The 24,592-nt window shown below is 40.2% G+C and overlaps 1 protein-coding gene across 1 annotated transcript in view; it reads left to right on the forward strand.

The window, feature by feature from the left end:
- The window catches only part of RAB3C (RAB3C, member RAS oncogene family), a 133,651-nt gene that overhangs the window by 99,766 nt on the left and 9,293 nt on the right, over positions 1-24,592 (forward strand). Inside the window, exon 4 of the mRNA XM_064438507.1 lies at positions 15,013-15,137. Coding sequence (XP_064294577.1) covers positions 15,013-15,137 — 125 coding nt within the window. The remainder of the gene's footprint in view (positions 1-15,012; positions 15,138-24,592) is intronic.

Raw genomic sequence — 24,592 nt, forward strand, 5'->3', positions numbered from 1 at the left:
ATGAGGAATTGTCCTCCCCATGGACTTTCTAATAGGCCTTTCTGAGTTACATCCAGCAGTGGTGAGTGAGGCTGTTAGTACCACCTGGGCTTCTGGTTCCCTGCATATACAAGCAGTAACATTTTTGGGAGTTTTAACAACTAAAATGAATTAAGTTTTACCTTTTTGAGAAAGTAATGAATGCTGAGTTTCTGCACAGCAAACTGAAGCTTCAGAAACAGGGAGTAGAGTCACTCCATATTGAGTAATGGTCACAGACGTGATGTAGCTGAACTAAACTCAAGGGAAGAAGAGAGGTTTGTTAACCTTGGTATGTTCCTTCCTTTTCCTTTTCCTTTTCCTTTTCCTTTTCCTTTTCCTTTTCCTTTTCCTTTTCCTTTTCCTTTTCCTTTTCCTTTCCCTTTTCCTTTTCCTTTCCCTTTCCCTTTCCCTTTCCCTTTCCCTTTCCCTTTCCCTTTCCCTTTAAATTTTTTTTCCCAGATCTGTTTTGTGGCAGTTGGGTTAGTTCTTGGGTTTGCAAAAAAAAAAAAGACAGTGTGCCTTCTCTTTGAATACATGTGATTACATTTCAGTATGTTTAGTGCTTATTTTACAGCTCACTCTGGACATAAATGAGGAGAATAATGCTCTGTCCACAGCAGAGATGAAAAAGGAGATGCTCTCAGCTCCTTCTGAGAAAAAGATCAGATGGTGGAGACTGTAGATGAAAGGGGGAAAGGAAGCTGGATGGCAGGAGATGGTGGCATCTTGCCCTAGATGGTAACCCTTCCACAGTTCTGCAATATATGCACAGGTGTGCTCAGCTGTCCTTGTAGTCTGCCACAAGCTAAGTCCTGTGTTTTTTCTTCTTGAGTTACAGTAGTGAACGTGCCTTAGGGGATCAGCCTTGGCTAGAAATACTTCATAACAACAAAGCTTATGTAAGTTCATTAGCTAAACTGTCTCTGAGTATTATAGCTCTGCATAAATCTTTCTCTGATATAAGTCTACTTGGATGTTTGCTAGTTTATAAAGTAAAGGTGTATGTGGAACCTTCACCTGATACTGTTATTCTGTAGACAAATCTTGTAGGCTATTAGTGAGTTCTGTAACCCTGGAGACCTTGACAACATCCAAAGCTGTGGATGAGACTCCTCAGAATAAATTTCGTCAATGCATTGCAGATTTCCATATCCAAATTAAACATGAGGCTCCCTTCTAGTCAATGGCAAAAAACAGACACTTTTTGCTCATTACTCATCTCAATCTAAAGTTATTTGTCTAGAATAGACCAGATGAATCCACCCAGAAAGACCTCTGCCAGCCCATGTGTGTCAGAGCTGTGAAGGGCTGTGACTCTCAACCTGTCTGTCTCTGCCAAAAGAAATCTCTAATAGGGATGTGGTTATACGGGCAAAAGTTTTACTGCTTTATTTTGATTTGCTACAGGATCAGAGCTGGCAGTGCATCATAGTTTATTACATTGCAGTGCAAAATACAGTTTTCTTGGTACAGTTATATCCACACTGGAAACACTTTCTGGTAAAGCACAGTCATTTCCTCTACTGCATGCCTTATAAAGACCTGCTGTCCAACTCATTCATTCACACTTATTTGTTTGCAGATGTAGGCTTTCATTTCTGGAACAGTGCATAGGAAGTGTTTTATTCTTTTGATTTTCCAGTACATTACTTCACTCTATCACTCTGAGGATACACAGCAATTTCACTGATGAACTTCTGATTTTGTGATGCTTGCCCTAATAAGCTTTCCATCCAGACATTACTGTCTACCGAAGCACCTGTTTAACGCATACAGTTATGTCCTCCAAGAGGGGTATCTACTATCTGAAGTCAGTGACAAAGTGTCATTAAGACAATATTAAACAATTCTTTCTTACTACCAGAGAAAAGCTGTAATGTGTTAAGAATATGTTAGCTAACATGGTTTAAACAGTATGCTTTAAAGTGCTCACAGGCAGAGTGAGATAAACTTTAATTTATAAAAGTTCAACATGAGCCCTGGGAGAAGTTAGGCCATATCATACTGAAATGGCACTATGTTCAGTTTCCAAAAGTGTTAGAAAGTTTTAAATCTAATCCCCAAATTTTTTACTACAAAGTTGTATTCAAGACTGCATATGTTGCTGACAACTTCCACCATACTCAGGATTTCCTTTTAAATCTGGCTTCTGGAGTCAGGAACAAGCAATATACTTTCGTTTTAAAAGCTGTGATGAAGAATAAATTTAAAATATACAACAGGTAGGGCTTGTGAGACAAATATGTATATACACACATATGTATATATAAACACAGTCTTCTGATTTGTGAATCAGATAGCAGCACTACTGACACACTGATTGAATATGCAACTCTCTTTTTTTTATAACTTTTTTTTCTCACTTTATTTTTAGTCCTAGAAATAAAATCTAAAGTCTAATGCCTCCTGCCCTCCTCTGTGAGTCAGCAGAAATAAACCTGCACTTTACTTGCTTGCAGAGTGAGTTAGCAAGACAATCCTGCCACCCTGTGCCAGGCAGGATGCAGGCAGTGAAATGGTTTTTACTGTTGTCTTTGGCTCCTGGCAGCCTTCACAAAATGAATTTTGATCGGCAGTATCCCAAAAGCAAAGTGTGACTAGCATAATTAAAAATTTACTAATTCAAAATTCAGGGCCTCAAAGTAAAAAAAAAAAAAAAAAAATTCAATTATATAACTCATTCTCACTGATTAACTAGTATCAGTTAACAGTGAGATCGAAGTAGTTGCCATTTTGCCAGTCCAGTTTCAGGTGTCTGAGAAAAAAGGCAGAAGCTCAAGTGTTCAGATGAAAACTAGGCCACACATATTCTGACTCAGAATTTCAGACCTTGAATCTCTTGTGCTTGAAAGTGTACAGCCACATAGGGAAATTACTTCCAAAGAAGTATTGGTGCAAGGACACAATGGTGGAATCACATTTCTATGTGTAGGGTTCAAGTATAGTTCTGAATGTTTCTTTTGCTCTGCTTCCAGAAGATAACAAGATAAGTAACTTTAAAGACAAAATCCTGGTAGGATTTATGCCAGTTCTGGTATAAAATGTACTACTGCAGAAGTAACATATCCTTGATGTTTTAGGAAAACAGTGCTGCTTATCTTATCAACAAGAAATAAAATGATTCACATGATAACCTTGACACATGGCTTGCATGTTGTGTGATTCCTTAACAAGGATAGTCCATGATAATTTATCACAGGTGTCTCCAATGACCTAGTAAGCTTTTCCAGTGATTAAGATTAGGTCTGGTTGTTTTAAACCCTTCATTAAAACATGAACACAGGCATTTCAGAACACAATTTATGCGCATGAAAGACTGAGTTGTTTATAAAAGAGTTTGTGCAAAATACAAAATGAGAAAAATAACCCAAAATGATCTAATAAGATCAGATATAAGAGAAACAATAACAGAATTCATTTAAACTTGAAAAATGAAACCTAAAACAGTAGAGGAAATAAAATCCAAACCAGTGAATTTGAGAAGTGAGAGAAACTTGAAAGGCATACCTGGCAAAACAGGCAGAAAGGGATTAATAGACACAAACATGCAACAAATTTCCTAATGAGATATGACAGTTAAAAGTCAGGGTCAATCCAGAATGCCAGAGAATTGTTTAATGAGATGTTCCCTAAAATATGGATGACTTGTTGCCAGACACTTACCATAGATATTGCAAATACAAATCTGGATTTGGTATTTAAAAGAGAAAAAGGAAAAATAAATAACTCTTTGTGACCCAGCTAACTTATAGCTGCAGAACTATCAGTGTTGTTACAAACAAAAAAAACTTGACTGTGTCAGTAAAAACTTTGCTAATTCCAAAATGCCATTGCTGTGCAGGTGCTTTTTGGGACCGAAGGCAAGAGGCTAATAGATAACCCCACAAGTGCAAGAGAGGCTCTTTGGCAGAGTAGTGCAGTCCAGGGTTAAGGGACCATTGGTGCTGCAGTCCAGAGGGAAGTATTACATATGATCATGTAGGACCAAAAGGACTTGCTCAGCATCATTATTGCTTGCTTAACTATCTTTTTTTTTTTTTTTAATTATCAAAAGCACATCACTGAGAGAAAGAAAAACAGCGAATGTGAGGACACATACATATGTGTCTGTATCTGTTTCCTGATATATATGTATATGAATACAACATGGCAAGCAAAAATTTTATTTTTAACTGACAGCAAATTGCTCATTTACTTGAAAGTGTAACATACTCAAACAGATGCTGTAGTTGCTTTAGTAAATTACTTTGGTACTCCCTTATTTCACAGCTATGTTTTTCAAACACCAAGGTTAGGATCATGTGTATTGATTAGGGTCATTACTCAGAGTTCCAGCGACAGTCTGTGCAATCAACACAAATTGGTGATTAACAGGATCATTTATTTGGTAGCATCTGTAACACAAATCCATGGGGGTAGTCAAAATGTGCAAGTGCAGACTGTATTTTGCCTTTTATTGTTTCCATGAATATTATTTTCCTGTAAATACTTTTTTCCATCTCCTTTCAAACTCTAATTTTTGATGATTTTGTGCACTGTGCATGTGTAGTAGTAGCTTTGAAGGATGATAATTTAATGGTGGGTTTCTCTGTGGGGAGAAAATTAAAATGTACAGCCTTTTGTCTGCATGGTGAGTTGCTAAATCACTTCCCACAGTATGACACATCTTGTGGCATTATCCATGGCATAAAAACTCTTCATTAACATGTGTCGTTACTGTGTCCCACTGTGAAAAATGTGCTATATTAGTTGGTCTGATCATAAGTAAACCTTGTTGTAGGAGAGGATTTTGTAATCCTGTGAATAAGAATGAAATTTTTAAATGTATTTTATATTGTTTCATCATGACACAAAATACAAGGAAGTAGGTTGGAAGATATCTCTGCCCTTCATGTCTAACACAGTATTTGTTGTCTCTTCTTCACTATCTGTTCAACTTTTCTAAATAGAAAGCCTGGGAAAGAAGTATATACTACGCATTAGAAAATGAAAGAAATACTTTTGACTTTGACAGGGAATTTACTGTCTTTTATTAATTCTGCACACCTTCAATCAAAGTCCACCTTGCCTAGGATTAGATCAGGAGCTTCCATACAAGTACTTTTGTCATCTGCCTCCACGACAAAAAAGCCTCCAGGGTGTGCAATATCAGGGTGGCATACTGTGTGTTGGGAGCTTACTCTGCCTAAGCCTGTTCTTAGACTTACTAGCAGCTGTTTAGTGCCAGCTCCTGTGTTCTGGCTGTGAGGTACAGGAAAACACCTCACTTGGTAGGCTTTTCTACTAAATAGATGGCCATCAGAGCTCAGGCTCTGTACAGGAGATACTGGGAAGAAGAAACAGAGAACGTAGTACTAACTTAGAGCACAATATTTTTTTTTTTACTACTGTTCTTTTTCTTTTTTGAATGTAGAAAGTGGTGGACTGGGCAGTGATAGGTTAGCGGTTGGTCTCGATGATCTTAAGGGTCTTTTCCAACCTTAACAATTCTATGATTCTATGATTCTAAGTGCACAGTTTGGCTCCTGCCACACTGGTATTAGAAAGTAGTTTCAAGGTGTATTTGACATCTGGGAGAAAGCAAGATGGAGAGACTGTGCCAAAGATGCAAAATTTAAGGACATCTGCAATCTGATTAATAGAAATTAAGTATGCCCTGCAGGCTTCTTGTCCTTCATTGTAACTCCAGATAAAGGGACATACATAAGAATTACCATTTGAGCATGCATGTCTTTTGCCCACAATATATTCATTTGATAGCATATACAATTATTCAATGAATTTGCATTTTATTGTCAGAAGATAATATTCTGACAACAGAAACTTGGTACTCTTATTTGAAACAACACTTACAGAAAAGACACTAAAGTTAATTCAGGGACTATTAAGAAAATTATTTGTATATTACATTAAAAATGGAATGTAATTCAATAAATTACTCAGCAGAAGATTCTGCATGGAAAGGCACTTCTGTGTGAAAGGTAAGAACAGATAGAAATGGTTGATCAGAGAAAGGGAAAACTCTGACAAATCTCTGTGATGCCTACCTCCCATCTTAGGTACCACGCAATATTACATAGTTATTATTGCCCTGTCAGTTCTTATTGCATTGTGTTAAATGCAGGCCCACAGTGGACGTTATTGAGCAAGTATATAGTTCCTTATGACAATTATGGTAATGGATTGTCACTAAGATATTCACATAAGAATAAATGACATAATCACAGAATATCAGCTCTTATATCTCAACTGTTCTCTCCTTTTTCTTTTTTTCCTTTTGAATAACTAAACTTTTTGCAAAATTATATAAAAATGCATATGTTAAAGATTAGCTCAGTTTTATCCTCCAAAAGAATCAAATTCATTTTGATTATCATTATAATCTTCAAAATTGAAAATATGGCATATGGTTTTCTAAATTGAAGTTATGAACTCAGAAACTTGTGGTGGAGTCTTCTATTAAGGTAGCTTTTGTGATTTGTTCACTGGCAAAGCAAAATTTATTTTCCTTAAAGTAGATGCAATTCCTACCAGAACAATGAAAACCTGTGATGCTCTGGGTAATGGCATTTTGACTAGCCTTCTGGATGAAAATGAACCAGAAATTCATTAGTGTCACACCTGTCATGCAGCTTCTGCACCATCAATTTATCTTCCTCCAAGGGAAGGTTAAACGTGTAGCATTTCATTGCATGGTGTGCACTCTTTGGCTCTGCACAGAGAAGCTAAAGGCTATCAGAAGGAATGTTGAGTCATTGGTATTCTTCTGATTTCTTCAATACCAGCTTATTTCACAATCGTAAAGCATTTTTTCAATTCATTTGCCCTTCAATCCAAACAGAAAACATAATATTGTATAAACAATAACTGGCACATCAAATAAAGTCAGTCCTGGCCAATATTCATGTATCCTGGTCTGTTGCGAGAGCAAAAGGGTGGGTATATCCCAGTTTTGCTATTACATCCACTTCTCTCCAGATCCTTTTCCCTTGCTGCTTTGTGATACTGAGAATGAAAGAAATTTATTTTGTTCATTCTTTCCCCTTCTTTGCCCACCTCCAACCATATTCAATATTCCTGTGTTGCTGGGACATCTTAGTATGTTCTCTATCACATGTTAATAAGCACTTGCAGTCAGCAGGTGCTGGTACCATCACTGAAAATAAGCATTGCAAATTCAGTATACGTCATCTATTCTGAATAGAAGTGAAGATGCTAGGACATCCATTAGATTTAAATCCTCAGTGAGAAGGACTGAGGTGCAATTTCGCCATTCCTGTCAGATGTTCATCTACCTCAGCTTTCTATTTTGATTATTATTTCCTTTATTGATTGCTTTTCTTGGATTTCACTAATTGCTTCAATAATTATAAAGGGGTTCATGAATGCAAGAGGTAAAAGAATTTGTATTAGCCATAATAGATTAGCTTTTATGGCCCTCAGCTGGACCTTGCAAGAATGATGAAATAAGTAGCAATAGTTTGAGTTTAAAAGCTGCAAATATACTGATCTTTCTCGTCAGTAAGGGAGGACAGATCCTGAGCTGTTTCTCAAACCTGGTTCTGTTTTGTGGGGCTGTGTACACCCCCAGCTGCTCATCAGTTCAACTAAAATCTGGCAACTGTTAGGAACTTCTTTTTATTTTCACTGATGTTATTACTAATTATTTTCATTATATTCCTACTGTGGCAGTAACCATGGCCACAAAAAGTCGTGTTAAACTACTCCAGGACTCTTCTGTCTTGTTTTAGCTTAGAGTGCTTCAAATTTTTAACCTTGGCACTGCCTTCAAAATCCCCATCAGAAAGTTGAGTTGGAGTATTTGATTGGTAGATTTATACATTTTTGGATGGGTCATCTCCCACTAACAGTGGAGTATTTACTGGAGAACAGATGGAAAGCCTGAGGCCACCTGTCTCCCTGCCCTCCCCGCGGCAGGGTCTGAGCGCGAAGTGCAGAGCAGCTGGTACAGAGCCAGCTCCGAATGGCCATTAAGACTGACCATTGCAATCATTTAATGCGCTGAATAGAATCATCCTATATAGGCCACATCTCCATCATATCCCCAAGATGAGTGGGACAGAGAGAGGAGATGGGAAAACTCCAAGATACAGGGTGTCCTGGTTTCAGCTAGGATATAGTTAATTTTCTTCCTAGTAGCCAGTACAGTGCTGGGTTTTGGACTTAGTATGAAAATAATATTGCTAACACACTGATGTTTTACTTGTTGCTAAGTAGGGATTATACTAGTCAAGCACTTTTCAACTTCTTATGCCCTGCCAGCAAGAAGCTGGGAGGGGGCACAGCCGGGACAGCTGACCCCAGCTGGCCAAAGGGGTATTCCATACCATATGACATATGACATCATGCTCAGCATATAAAGCTGGGGGTAGCTGGCCGGGGGTGGTGACCACTGCTCAGGGATGGGCTGAGAATTCCTCAGGGGGTGGTGAGCAATTGCACAGTGCAACACTTATTTTGTATATTCTTTTACCATTAATATTATTTTACCTTCCCTTTCTGTGATATTAAACTGCCTCTATGTCAACCCATGGATTTTTCCTCCCCAGTTCTCTCCCCCATCCCACTGGATGGAGGGACAGAGTGAATGGTTCTGTGGTGTTTAGCTGCCTGCGGGTTAAACCACAACACAGGGGCATTCCTAAGACACATAACCTATCAGGATTGCTGGGAATAAAAGGGTTTAGGAGATGTAAAGGAGGGCACAGGGTAAAGCATGGAGCATATGGTACACACTGAAGTATAGAAGAAACTGGGTAGTATGAGGGAGTCCTCAGGTATGAGGTGAGTCCTCAGACTCATCCTGTGGAAAAGATGGCTTGATGGGGAGTGCCAGAGCTCCTCACAGACAGAAGGGTGGGAAAGGGCTCCTGACATGATCCTATCCCCTGAAAGGACAGGAATGGCAGACCTTCCCCTTACCATCCCAGTCTGTGTCAGGGGTTAGAGAGGGCATTGCCATATCCTCCCACACCATAGGATGAGGACTGGGGGAAGGAAGGAGAGATACTCTCCATTGCCTCAAGTACAGAAGGAAAATTTTGTCTCCTGAAAATGCTGGCAAGCAAGCCTTCCTGCTCAGATGTAGCCAGGGATTTGGCATGCTCACTTGCAAATAAAGTCCAAATAGCAGCACTGAATGCTTCTGGACACACCTCCAAACTCATAGCTGCTTCTCTGACACTCCCTCTCACCAGTATTTTAATAAACTGAAAAAGTTTTAGAATAGAAAAGCTGGACGACCCCCCAGATCCTGTCACTGCACTGCAACCCCAACGGTTCAGCTAATGGGCTTTGGAGGCACCATGATATAGACAGAGATGGTATAATTTTAAGGATCAATTAATGAACTCAACATAACAGTAACTTCAAAAAAATAAAAATACTTTGGTAGAAGTTTTGTTAATTTGGTTCTGGGTTGGGTTTTTTTGCTTTGGATTTTTGTTTGTTTGTTTGTTTGTTTGTTTGTTTTCCTGGCAAGATGATGCATGCCAGCTAATTGCATACTCCTTTCTGAACCAGAAGTACAACATGTTCCCTGAACTTGCTGGAATAAACATTATACATGGATCCCCTGGAGCATTTTCATGAGGGTGCTTCTCTGCTGTCAGAGCATGTGACTTACTACATAATTCATTTAAAAAGCCCACAGAAACCAGCCCCTCAAAGGATGGCAGGCATCCTTGGAGAGTTCTAGGTCCAAACAGTGGCACATAGATTGCAGCTGTCTCTAAAAGTTCATACTCCTGGTATATTTACTATATAGGCATATCTGTATCAATTTTTTTTTTTTTTTTGCTATCCTTGCTGTATGTGGGTGAGACTATTCCAGGTAAGATTAATGTTTATTCTGGGCATATATGAGTTAGTAAAAGTGATTCTCTGGAGGTATATTCAGAGTGAACCCTAACATATGCTAATCAGTGGGTGCAACCTGAAATGTATCAAGTACAAGAAGCAGCAGATTTGACTTCTGTAGCAGTTTCCCCAGGGTACAATACAGTGTTACCCAGGCATAGCTGAGTTAAGTCTGAGTTCTTAGTGGAAAATATATCACGCTGGATCTGACAGCTCAAGAGGGGCAAGGCTGCTGCAGCTCCATGCCCCAGGTCCAGCCAGTACTGAGGCTGAAGATGTATTCCCAGCAGGCATGTGCACGCAACATATACATACGCATATGTACGTGGCCAGCCGCACAGATCACAGACTCACAAAGCACTCCCACAAACACAGAGAGCACCAACAGCCTCATTGTGCTCCCCTCCCTGGCAGAGCAGCACGGAGGTCCACTAGTAAGTATATATATCTGTGTAGACATATAAACAGCATGGGCCGCTCCATCAGCTGGGCTTGTACACTCAGTCTGCCCAGTTGCCCAGTAGATCCCAGTCTCCCCAGTTCCTGGCACCTGGACGTATCAGCCTCCAGTGTTGACGTATGGTCACGGATTTCACACCAGGACAGTGGAGCTGAAGGTATCCTAGGACAACCCTGGGAGGGGCCTGGATGTGGTGTACCTTCTTCTGAGTCCCTAATTTGGGTTGTCACCTGCCTTTGTGCCCCTGTGCTCCTCTAGGCTTGTGAACATGGGCCTTGGACAGGCTGATGGCTTCTGCAATAGGCCTTGAAGCAGCCAGGGCCAGGATATTATCTGTGTTCTCATACCTGCCATCGTCTCTCTGTGCTCCTTTGTGGATGTGCAGATGAGCTTTTATCACATAATTTAATGTGTGCAAGCTAGTTTGCTCAATGGTAACACCACAGCAGTGCTCCCATATTGCTCTGTGCTAGCTACCTTGGCTTCCAGCATCTTAGCTACCTCAGCCAGCTGGGGCTGTGTATTTCTGAACTTCACTCCATCATACTGTGCGACACTGCTTGTAAGCTGCCCACACAAGCACACACAGACACCCCACCATTGTCACCTGGACAATTATTTGAAACTCTTGCATGTTCAGAGGTGCAGGGTCACACTGCAGCACTAAGGTTAGTCTTCTGCTTCTTTGAAAGTTTTGTTCTGTCATTGCTGGTTTCAGTTTTCCGTCTAGAACCAACGGATTCTTTTATAGACCTCAGGCAGAATCTTATCTGAGAATAGATGTAGCCCTTGAAACTTGTACCTGATCTTTTCCCAAAAGATAATGTGCTGCAACATAGACCTTTTACTTACTGCAACATCTCTGCCATGAAGGTGCATTTCACTGTGCTTGGTTATAGCCAGAACTGACGTTTAATTTTTTTGGCAGACTTGGAGGGGGCTAGTGCATGATAATGGTGTCTTTGGTCTTTATAATGGTGTTTTCACCATTTTAATCATTGTAATATTCATTTTGAAACCTAGATGCTCATGACGGATGAGGTAACAGCAAATAGCTTTGCCTAGGTAACACTGGTTTTATTCTCTCCTTCAGTAAATGACAGTGTTAGAAGTGGCAGCAATAGAAAGCCTCGTTATACTCTGTTGAACTAAAAAGCAATATTTTCAGAAGAATATTTTATGAACTAACAAGTATTACAAGTCGTTTCATAGGAGTAGAATCAGGTAGCGCAGTAAACCTGAAGCAGTGTGTGTATGGACATATGCCAGTGTGAACTGTTTAACTTTGCCTTTCCTTTAGGCTTATTTCAAACAAAGTAGGATTTTTTTCATATAGTATTTCATTCCATCAACAAAGGAAAAAAGCCTCATATTATCTTTGACAGTCTTCTATCACAATAGTCCAAAACTCTTGGAGATTTATTCCTGTAACTTTATAGTATTTTGAACCAGTAGTGGAAAACACAGCACTGTTTTAAGATGAGCAAATAGCATTGCTTTAGTTAGCATTCAGCAAGTGCTCTTTCCTGACAAGGAATATGGCAGAATTGCAGTACAGGGAGAACGAGCCTTGTGTTGATCACTGAAAGTAATGGATCATTGAATTCCTGCATTAATCTGCCCCTCTGATGTCTATGCATTATAAAAATTCAAGCATGTTGCAGATTGTCTACCTGCCATACAAATAGAATGTGAAAGATTTACAGAGTAAATTACTATTGACATACACCAGGTCACTGAGACTGAACAAGAATTGCTGTATTCAGCTTACCGCAAACATCAGCTTTGCCTTTTCATGTCTTCAATCTTCCTGAGGCTAAAGTTCTTTACAAGGACAATGGTTTGTGTTTTGGATTAATCAGAAGCCTCGGTCATTTGAAAGGTCATGTATGCAAGGAACAGCAAAATCTCTTTTAAATGACCTGCCTGTTGGCTTTTGTGAAGAATTGTGGGAATCAAAATCTATAGAAACCATTAGTGGAAATGTATGTTGAAAAGAAAACATAACAGTGATAAACCTAGTGATAAGCCTATTCTGTTCTTTGAATCCAAGTTCCTACTGATGTCTGGTTGGGTGGGGGCACATTTGACTGATTTTCAGTCAGTCAGTTGTATTTTTGCACTACAGAATGTTTTGCAAAGCATAAGCCTTTGGGATTGTTATCAAGGACAAGATCTCTTGTTGCCTAAAAAATACTTTATAACTAGAAGATAAGACGTAAGAACACCACATAAAAAAACTCTAAGAATAAAATAAGTCACTTTGGTAATGTGAAGAATTTGAAAGCAGAGGTTCATAGTTCATAGAACAAAAAATCACACCTGGCTGCAGTAAAATGAAGAGGGTTACATTCTTAAGCAAAGAAACTTATGTAAGCTTCTGGAGCAAAAATCTGCAATACAAGGCTGAATTAATTCTCTTTACATTGGTGCGACGATATTTCTCCAAGTTATATTTCTTCATTCATCAATTTCTAATATTTCCCCTTTGCAGAATATGCAAGTAATTCATTCTGTAAAGCTTAATATTTTCACTGAGTATTTTGCTTTTGAAATGTCTTCAATTTCCTGCTGACATAAGGGGAACAAATTGACGTCCAAATCATAACTATTCAAAGCTAAGCTCTTTTAGTGTCCTTAATGGACTAACATCCTCTGACGTTTGAGCTACTAGTATTTGCAAAGTTGCTATGGTGACAAATGTAGTTCTGGTTAAAAATAATAATAATAATTCTATTTTGCTTAACCACAAATTCCAGAAGAACTCAGCATGGTTCCAAAAGAATATTTCTGCCAAAATGAATGCATGGTGCCCTTTTTTTCTGAGCAATTGTACCTTTAGTGATATGTAAGTATAGAGGGAAGTCTGACCTCTGCTTTGGTCACAGTATCTTATGATTGCCTACTTAAATTGCTATAAAACAGATTTAAAATAGCACAGTGTCCATTTCTTAAAGGAAGATCAGGGCAGGCCCAAGGGAACAAGCTGTAGCACAAAATGTCTGGGGTTTGCTTCAGCTTCTTTTTGGTCAATCTGATGAAGTAAAACAACCCTAAGGGCAGTGTGATCCTTCCCCTTAAATTCCTTTTCCCAGCAATGCAAACCCATCACACACGGCTTAAAGGTGCTTTGACTCATGCAGGGTGTCTGGGCCTGTGGGCAATGGCATTGGACCCAGGGCTACAAATATAGCTGTAGCAGTTTTTGCCCATGTCCATCCCTCCAGTCTTGCAGTAAGCAAAGCCAGCTAGGGAGATTTGGTCCATTTTCTGTCTTTCACTGGAAATTGTTGTCAGACTACATCATGATCTTTTTTATGCATGAAACATTTGCAGACAAGGATCTGAATATGTAGGGATAATGGCTGTCTTATGAGAAGGGGTCACTAGTGAACTCAGCACTCACACACACCAGCTTCCAAAACACTAGGAGACAGACTTTTTAAAGCCATTTAATAATTTCTTGCAAAGACCCAGGGCCCTGATACACAACAGGATTTCCTTCTAGGGTACCCTCTCCTAAATGTGTAGTTAAGCAGGTTAGTTTCAATTCCAGTGCAGTTTTTCTAAGCACCCTGTGTTGTCCAAGGCAGTGGGGGGAGAGAGAGAGATGTGGGGGGAGAGAGAAAGATGTTCTACATCTTTTTCTCTTTCCAAAGATCATATGGGAACAGAAGATATATTAATATCCTACCAAGCATTTGACTCAGAGCCTAAAGCCAGATAAGTCACAATTCCAAGGCAAAGGGTAAGTGCTTGAGTAAGCTTACTGCACCCTGCTTTACCTTCAAGAGCAGGTACTGCTCTCAGTTAGAAGGTGGTAGCTAGCAGCATAGCTCCTGGCTGAGCCTGGAGCCAGGAGATGGAGCTTTCCTTCCTGAAGAGCAGGTCTGAGTATAGCAGAATGTTGGCAGTCAGCAACTGAGAGGTGCTCCAAATGTGGTCCTAACTTGCCCATTAGCTGCACAGCATTCAAACTTCAGAAGAGACCTTTGCAGGGTAAGCTGTTTCACCACCAGCACTCAAAGCCCCTTGGGTGTTTCAAGGCCTCAGATGCTCCAGTTCAGCTATAATCATGGTTAGGGCTTGTAAAATTTAAATGGAATGTAAATCAAAGTTCAAATTCAGCCCCTGTCCATGGCTTAAAGCACATGTAAATGTTGCTGTCATCCTGGTAGGTCAAAGACCTATAGTGGGATGTGCTGGAAACAAAAAACAGAAGGCAGAATGGCTTTGAAGTTTTGCTGATAAATTTAGATCCTGATTAATAAGCTGTTGATTTATGTTTCAAAGCTCTGGTTTTAGATTATAAGGTTTGCATTAAAACGTGAAAATATTTTTTAATTGTGTGGGAGAAAGCATCACCACTTCTTTCTAAAAATATAGGAAGAATGTTGATGGCAGGAGAAAATATTGAAAGACTGCCGTGTTTTAACAAGCAAAAGTAAAACCTGTGTTATTCCTGTAATAACAATTCCTGACAGATAAATCTTAGTTTATTTGAAATCCAGAATTAAATAGAATCACATTACCCTAGATGTCAAAATCAGTATTGTCTTTTTTGTCTTGTTGCAATTCTGTCTGAAATTGATTTAGGGGAATTTGCTTTCTTTGACTTCTCTCTCTCTCTCTCTCTCTCTCTCTCTCTCAAGGTCAACTCAAATCAAAACATACTCTTGGGATAATGCCCAGGTTATTTTGGTCGGTAACAAATGTGACATGGAGGATGAACGGGTAATCTTCACTGAGAGAGGCAAACATTTAGCAGAGCAACTTGGTAAGAAAAGAAATGACAAAAGCTTTATGATGCTTGTGAGAATGTCATTATGACAGTACTTGTAATGAAATGTTCATGATACATTCACTGTAAAGGAGTACTCATACACAGCCTCCCTTTTGTTTCTGCAGGCTGAGGTCTGAACTGTCCTTGTTGATATCACTCGTACTGCAACGTCATTAAAATGGACATGTGTCCAGGGATGACCTTATGCAGATGCTGTCTGTCATATAAAATTGTCCATAAGACCAGTGCTGGCTCAAAGACTGGCTTAGACTAAAGACATATCTGATAAAATATTGATTTTGCTTCTCCTTATATAGGAAGTATATTATGGCCAGTGAGTTGATAACATCTCTTGTGGGCAAGTTTTAAAAATAGCGATGTAGATTTCTGTGTCCAGCAAGACATTTTAAGACTGCAGGCCCTTTGAATGCCATGGTCTGCAATGTAGGCTGCAGCCACAATTACAAGCAAGCACAATGTATGAGTGCTGTACAAATAATATGTTGTGAAACACTCTGTTCTCAAGTGTGGTTTTATTTTCAGACCTGGTTTGTTTGAAGTCACTGAGAAAATAAATGCATATACATTTAGGGCTGGACTTTCAAAAGGTCAAAAAGAGCACTGGCCATTTAAGCCTCCAGGAAACACGGTGTCCTGTTGAGAACAGCATTATTGTAAAATTGTCTTTTGCGGCTGCTGACCTCTTTGGAATGTGTGGCCTTCAATTTTATTAACAAGGTGTAATCAATCATTTTTTAAAATTTCAGTGCTGGCTTATTTCTCAAGTGTAACCAAAACAAGTGGTTTATATCAACCAGCAATAGACCTTGTTACCTGTGAAGGTCTGGCTAAACTAGTCAAGTACCCTGTGGTAGCTCCAAGTACCTCTCTTATAACACTAACGGAAGTTCACAAAAGAGAAAACCAGATTTGACCTTGAAAGGAAATTAACATAATGTTTATGAAGACAGATTTTGTCTTGTTGTTAATGACATAGGGTCTGACACTGTGGATACCACCACGGATCATAGCTGCAAGCAGTGTACTACCTTACTTATGGTAATGGCCAGAAGTAGGTGCCTTGTGAAAGGTATAAAAGGGCAAACATACAGTGATACTTTCCCAGACATCAGTAAATTTTATTCGTGGGTCTAATGAACCAAAGGCAGTTTCTTTATGTTCAATTGCCCTTTCATTATTTTTTCCCATGGACCTGTCCAATGATGCCTTTGAAACTGTATAAAATCTTACCATCCACAACATCCTTTAAATATATGCAGTTTATCTGAGCTATCTGCTTCTGCTTTGAATTGGTTGCTTGCTAGTTATATTTGACGTTTCTTCATTGTTATATTCTGAGAAACAGTCAACAACTGTTTGCTGTTAGCTGCTCTGTAACACGGTTGGGTTCAGACACCTCTGTCATACCCCTCCTTTTTCTCAAGGCTGAAATTCCCAGACTATTTCATCATTCCAGACACAAAGACCATCTCACACCTTAGCCATTCCTTGTCATCCTATTCAGTACTTTTTGTAAATGGTACAGCCTTTTTTTCAGAAATTAGTTCATGGTTGTTTAACACAATAGCATGATTAAAAGAGTAATGTTAGGATGAGGTAAAAACAACAGGATCAAAGAAATTCATCTGAGTTATGTAACTTTACCTTACAGAGATATGATACTGAGAAAATACAGAAACATGACAAACCAGCCAGTAGAGAGAACTAATAACTAATTAATGTAAGACTAATGATTGACACAGGAATCACAGCAAACACATTTAAACAAGTTTATTCACTAATAACTATATAAAAAAAAGGATGTGGAACACAATGCTTATGCTATTTTGTCTCTTCAGGAATGTTTGCTCTGACCACTACATACGTTGGCTATTGAGTGAAACCCCAATATAGCCATCAATTACATGCTTTAAAGCATTTTAGTGAAAAAGGCTTGGAACTTCGTGCAAGCAAAATGCACGCACACTGCCAGCTGCACTACTCACACAATTTTTCTGACATATTCATCTCCTGTATCTCAGCTGAGTTCAAAGCTTCATATGTTCATTAAAGTTTGGTATCACTTGTCAGAACAGAAATAAAAAGAATGACTCACAGATGGCATGAATTTCTTGGTTCCTTTTATTTGTGGTCTGTATGATATATTGTGACCTACATTCTGGCAAAGGATTAGCAGGCAGAGGTGTGCACAGATCTTTGAATAGACTGACTAACTGCTCGTGCAAATAGACAGTTGCATATGTAGTCTGACACACAGCTTCTCCATTTTTTTATGACATTTTGCTGTGCATGCAAATTAGGTACATGATTTTATATATGTTCTTTGGTTGCTCATGTACTTCAGTACAACTCCTGTTTGCTATGTGTGTGCTACAAATTATTTCAACACTCATTAGTTTTTAATTGCAAGTACTGCCATTACAGAGTGTATTCTATCTTTCAGACCAGGACCCCTAAGGTTGCTGCAAAAGTGCAATCCTGCCATAGGTCCAAACCATGCCTCTTGTGCTCACGCTGCACTAGATACTAGGCAGGTACATCAAGATCTGCCCCAAATGTCTGTCCGCCTCTTCTGTAATGTCCCGTTTGTCCTATTCCACCTTTTTGGCTCTGGGAAGCAGAGCTGTTTTGTCACAGAAACGTTGGCTGGAAGGGACCTCTGGAGACCATCTAGTGTGATGTCCCACTACAATCTTCTTCTGGCTTTATGTTCTGTCCAGAAGTTTTCAGGACAGTGCCCTCCCATCATATTTTCTGTGCCTCCACATTTCTTACACTTTGCCACCCAAGGTCACCCGTGGCTGGGGGCAACCAGCACGTCTGAGCATGCCTTAGGGTGCACTTACCTGCTTTTTAAATGTATCCTGGCACACTGTCTCTCCCAGAAGCCACCAACCAATGTCAGAAAACAAAATGAAACAGGCCCTTTCTGGGTGTCCTTTCACGTTCCCTTCTGCAAGGGCTGACAGAAGCCAGCCTTCACACTGCATTCAGAGCACCTGCAAAGGGCTCTGAATTCCACATGCCCCAGCATTGGCAGTACCTGGGGCTTCAGTGCACCTCCACAGCTTGCCATTCAGAGAGATAGTCATTTTACCCCTCAGATTTTAACACATACCTTACTTTGCATATTTGGGGTAGTTTTTCCCTCTTCGTCCTTTCTCTTCTCATCTCTTTTGGGCCATTTCTTCCTTAAAGTCTTTATTTTCAGCTTTTTCTTTCCTTCCTTCTCTTGTTCCCCATTGCTTTGAAAATAAATTCCACCAAAAACAAGAAAAATTCTCACTTTGAACCAAAATCAGCATGCCTTGCCTATTTTGTTTTCATTTTGTTCTTGGCTCAGACATGTATGTACATAATGGTCATGCTGGGGAGATGCCAGTTCAGGGGTGCTTAAATTTCTTAATTTAATTTCTTAATTCCTTAAATTTCTTCAAATTAAACGCACTTTGCACTGAAAATGGAGCGTTTGTCAGTGTTGTGTGCTTATACAGGGTGCAATTTGGCATCCAGCACTTCTGCATGATTTGACCAAGCCTGCAAGACCAGGCCGGCTGCTGAGATGGGGCAGGAACATGGCTGGCTTCTGAATCCCACCAGGGCTGAGGCACAAGAAAGCAGCTCCCTAGCATCAGGACTGGAGTGATCCTTCACTTGCCTTGGGGTAGGAGCCCTCGGAGGCTAATGTGTACATCAGGCATCTGTGGGTACACTGTGGGTATTAGGCATCTGTGAGGTTAGGCAGCAACTAAACAGGCATCTTTAGGGCTGTAATTCTGGTATCTAAATCAGGAATCAACTAGGACTTAACACCTCAACACACAGCTTGCTAGAACAGCAAGTTCTCTTTTGCCGTGGCTAGCTGGAGTCTGCGGTACAGAAAGCAGGGTCACCAGCAGCTTTGAGAGCACAGACATACAGCTGCATCTAACTTTGCATTAAAAATGAAAATAATTGGCCTGTGCAGGAACATGCCTGTTCATAGTTCCACCCTTCACTGTTTTTTAGCTCTTTTTAAAGGGCATATGCTAGTGCCAGAGGAAGGAGACAGACTGACAGCACTGACAAACAACAGTCTTCTGTTCAGTTACAACACACACAGGGTGTTGGCAGAGCAATTAAAGGCTTCTGTCCCTGGGATGATTTTTTTACAGGAGGGAAATGCCAACCTGGCATTGCTTTCACACACTTGGAGTTGTGTTACAGGAAAGTTACTTAATGACAATGGGAAGCAAGGGATTGTGTTTGCTCAACAGATGTCTCAAGTAGACCAAAAAAAAAAGTTTGCCAGGAATCTAATTTATTGCCCAAATGCACACATTTGAAAGGTATCTGAAAGCCCCAGTCAAAGTCAGTACAACTGGAATTTATATGGAAACTTTCTGTTCTGGAAGGCTGGAAAAGAAGGTGTTTGCTAGATCATTACCAGTGAGTGCCCCTCAAGTCTGTCCATTCTGTCACAGCTGAGAGTCCCCCTTTAGTTGTTTTTTTAACAAATCTGGCCACCCTAAAGGCTGGTTACATATCTTAGCATTTATGTTAACAGTCTTTACCCTAGCTCTAGCCAGAACAGTGCTAAATCACCACTTTTCACTGAGATAATATTAATAAAATCCTATTTTGAGGCTTAATGTTCTTTTAATACTTTTCTTGACATAGCCCAGCTGTTGGGCTGTTTTCATCCAACTGGTCTACAAAGCAGAGTACAGGGCAACCAGATGTGCTACCATAGTTGCAGGTGTTGGAGATACTTTGAAGAATAGCAATGGTCACCAGCTACTTTCAGCCCAGTTTCCTAGAGGAGGTCACTTTTGCAGTCATGCCACATGTGCCTGTCAGTCTTTGAGAGAGGGGCAGAGGTCTCAAAGACATTAACAGTTCTGAGGAAGTGGACATCTGAGCAGACAAGAAGGGTCTTGCAATTGCCTTGCCTGACAGTCTGCAATGTGAATGCAGATGTTATTAGTTACTATTCACAACAGGCAAGAGATAAGTGCCTACCAGTGCCTCCTCAGAACTGCCCACGGGATGCAAAGCCAAGAAAATAAGTCATTGTTAGCTTCTCTCCTTTATATACTATGACACTACTAAATGATGCATTCTCATGGCTTCCTAGATTTTGCCTTTTGTACACCACTGTGTTACAAAGAGAGCAACTTCCTGCAGCCACTTCTCGCTCTGACATTGTAGTCTCCTACTGCTCCTGAAAATACTTGATTGCATAGAGCACTGGTGAGAACAGCACTAAGGATCACAGTTCAAGCTTATCTTTAGAGAAGGATAGTTATTGCAGAAACATACCCTTGAGGACATCTGTTAAACATACCATACATCAAGGGTGGTAAATAAAATTGCCTTGGTTGTGGACAAACACGCTGAAACCAGAAGGTCTTCCTGATCAGCTGGTGAAACATTAATATACCTTTTGTCTGTATTGTGTGTGGAATTGTACTTTAAATTTGCTAGCTAGTGTGTCCTCTTGATGTCACTCTTTTCTCAGGCAGATGAGAGGGTGCAGAATGTTCTTCCCTTTGCATATGGCTCTCCTTTCTGGGTTTTTTTTCGAAAGCAGGCATAAACAAGTGTTAATGAGCATTGATGAAGGAGCCTCTGCAGAGCCAGTACAAGTGTGAGGCAGGAAGGGAATAAAGTCAGTAATTCGGGCTGTTTATGTGTTTCAGGGCAGCTGTCTAAACTGCTCGGTGTGCATTATAGCTCACCAGGTGAACAGCAGCACTATTCCAGTGTCCTGGCTGGGCCCTGCTGCTCTAGTACTCTGCAGGGGTTGCTGAGAGCTCGCCAGCTTTCTTTGAGTCAATACTATTGTGAAGAAGATAGATACAGGAAAGAGACATAGTGTACGGACAGCAAAGAGAAAATGGAATCAAAAGCAAAAGAGGCGTTTAAATTAGAACATGCTAATGCATGTTCCACACATTGGTCATATGCTAAGGCAACACTTTGATATTTTGGATTTTCTCAGTTTCAGCTCTGTTCTGCCTTACCTACCCACTTTCCTCTTGCACTTTGTCATATTTTTGAAGTAATCTGCTCTGCCCGGTCTCATCCACATCAGCAGTACAGGTCATCATGCATGGTGGAAACATGGTGTTCTTTGAGCTCTGCTGCCCGGAGGCAATCAGAAAGTTGCCTCACTTCAGGCTTATACTCACATGGAAAATCTTTTCTCTCCATTAATAACAAGTGATGGGGAAAAAATGAATAAAGTATTGAAAGGCATAGTTCTAAGGGCCTCATACACAGGCATTTTAGAAGCTTAGGGTGTCTTAGCACTATTAGTAAAATAATTGCAAGATCAGTCAGGAGGAGAGGAAAGGTCATGAGGGGAAAGGTCTGCAAAATACTCTGTAACAAAATGGAAACCAACCAGAATTCAGGTGTTTATTCCAGACACAGTCTGCTAGGAAAAATGCCCCATATTTCTTTGAAACTGTTACACAGAGTTCTGTTAAACAACAAAAACAACAACAACAAAAATCACTTTAATTTATTGGGATCTTTTGCATAAGGTAAAACGTGGGGAATTAAATCCTCTGCACAGGACAGTCAGTTGCTGTCCAGATGGCAACAGGAGCTTCTGTGGCAAGGGTCTTTGCAATGGTGTCTTCAGCTGCATCAAATGAGACTCTCTGAACTCTTGTTCTGCTGAATTGTTGTAATCCAGCTGGTCCTACATGCCCACTACATACCATGATCCTTTGCCAGTGATTACTTTAAACTGCACAAATCAGATGACTGTTCTGTGTGACCATTTCTGCATCTGCAAGAACAGTTTCCACAGACCATCTACAAGTGTCTTGCCTATGTGAAGCTGAATCCGTACCACAGGAGAAACTGCCTGGGGTAGTCCACCAGCATGCCCCATTCTCTGCTTAGGATGTTTATCAGCACATTTAGGCATATAAATAGTTTCTGTCAGGTGGCCTATGCCCAGCAGGGGATGCATGGGGGAGTCTCCAGGACTGTCCAAAATTCCCACCTGTACAGTTCCTGTAAAGAATAAAACAAATACTTTGTTCTGGAGGCAGCGAGGAGTTCAGTCACTTTCTCACAGGTCAGTGCATTGTCTCATCTATGCAGGGTCCAGCTGGGGAGGTCCTGGATTACCCAGGCAAATAATGACTAAGTTGATGGGATGTTGTTGTGATTTAGGCCCAGACAGCAACCAAGCACCGCGCAGCTGCTTGCTCACTCTCCCCTGGTGGGATGCGGGAGAGAATGAGTAGAGAAAAAGTGAGGAAACTTGTGCATTCCAATAAAGACAGTTTAATAGGTAAAGCAAAAGCCATGTGCACCAGCAAAGCAAAAGAAGGAATTCCTTCACTAATTCCCACGGGCAGGCAGGTGTTCAGCCATCTCCAGGGAAGCAGGGCTCCATCACTTGTAATGGTTACTTGGGAGGACAAACACCATAACCCCTTCCTTCTTCCCCCAGCTTTATATACTGAGCATGATGCCATATGGTATGGAATATCCCTTTGGCCAGTTTGGGTCAGCTGTCCTGGCTGTGTCTCCTCCCAGCTTCTTGTGCACCTGGTAGAGCCTGGGGAGCTGAAAAAGTCCTTGGCTAGTGTAAGCACTGCTTAGCAACAATTAAAAGATCACCACATTATCAACACAGTTTTCAGCACAAATCCAAAACATAAATCCACACTAGCTACCATGAAGAAAACTAACTCTCTCACAGCTGAAACCAGGACAGGTGTGTATACACGCACCGCGTGATACCCAGCTACACCACTATGGTGACTGCAATTTCCCTTTTATATCAAAATTGTAACTGAAATTCCATAGATTTGATCACAGCTGTAGTGTCCAGTTTGATTTTATTTGAATAAATATGTTTGTGCTCGAACATTCTGTAAGCCTCTCTTTTATTTGGAGAATGGGTGCGTCTAAGTTTTTCATGGTGTTCTTACGCAGAACATCCTCACCGTGGTAGTGGGCCTGTTTTCTTGATCCTGTCCGTGTGACAGTATTTGACCCCCTCACGTGGGTCTCCTCTCTGTGACTCCTTCCTGATTTTCTCTGTCCAGATCTTTTACCTACCTGTCATATCTGCCATTTCATGATCGTCTCTTGTGCCAGTTATTCTGTCTTCTTATCTGTAAAAACTGCTCCCCTCATAAATGTCCTTAAGATTAATTATTCTTCCTGTGGTCTTCTCCAAGGCCATTTCTCAGGCATATTCTAATTGTCCCTCAACCCTTCTGCCCATTGGTCCTGCTTTTTCCTCCTTGGAAGGGCTGCTTTCCTCCTGCTTCCTGTGGAGCAGGCACTAATAGTTGTGGAAGGATCTGGCAGTGTTGGTGTGCTAGAGCTGCAGCCAAGTTTCAACACTGAGCACTGGAAATGTGGAGGATCTTCCTTTCCCCAAGCAGTCTCCAATCTGAACAGTCTTCTCCTGTGTGCAGCTCTGCAGGAGGGCTGAAGCCACTGGCAAGTGAGGCTACCTTGGCTTTCCCCATTTTTTTCTAGTTTAGAACAAAGGAGATGTGTAAGCCAAGCTAAACTAAAATGATGCCATGTAGATTCAAACCTCCTCCCCATATATGATTTCTGTAGACAGTCTTCTATTATGCACACTTCTCCTGCTTTCCAGAGAAATGCTGAAAGGAAAAGTTTTCACAGCAATATATACTCATACCTGTGAGGTTATCTTTACACTTCTTGCTGATATTAATAGAAGTTGTATGACCAAATCCCTCTACAATATTTTTACCTCTTGTTATCTAAGCTACCTATGAACATTAACTTTGGCCTGTGTTTAGCTCCTATACATAAACAATTTAGCATTTTGTGACATTTCAGCACAAGTCACCTTATGTAAATTAAAAATATGGAGAAAATTCAGAACAGAGATTTAAGTTTTTGCAGTGGTTATTAGTGCATGCTGGGGTATCACGCCAAGCAAAATATATCTGCTGTAATTCTAGGCCAGTACTCAAACATGCAAAAGCTACGTGGTAAGCAGTTACAGGACTCGATGTGCACACTACATCCTGTTTAGATGGTATATTAAATACATAACACTAATGTGATCAAAGAAGTTGTATTTAGATTTCAGGGGGCCTTTTGAAACAGATTAGCCCATTCACTAGAAAGCACACACAACATTAAAAAAAAAAAACACATGCAAAGCCATTTTCTGCCCTTCTGCCAAGAGTTTCAAGTGATTGACATTTTCTTAATGGGATTTTTCTTTTAATCAAATATGGTGGTATTTTCATATTTTTATTCAGATTTAAATAGGAAGATTCAAAACAGTGTGCAAAGGCTAAGCCAATTCTGTAAAATTACTAGTGGATTAGACTTTTTGTAAACTATTTTAATATTGAACCCTTAGGTAGTGGAAAGATGGAAATAGGACAAAGTTTTAAATTACCATGGAACCCTCAGGTAAGCAA

Source organism: Phalacrocorax carbo, chromosome Z (genome assembly GCF_963921805.1).
Source record: "Phalacrocorax carbo chromosome Z, bPhaCar2.1, whole genome shotgun sequence".
NCBI classification, from domain to species: Eukaryota; Metazoa; Chordata; class Aves; order Suliformes; family Phalacrocoracidae; genus Phalacrocorax; species Phalacrocorax carbo.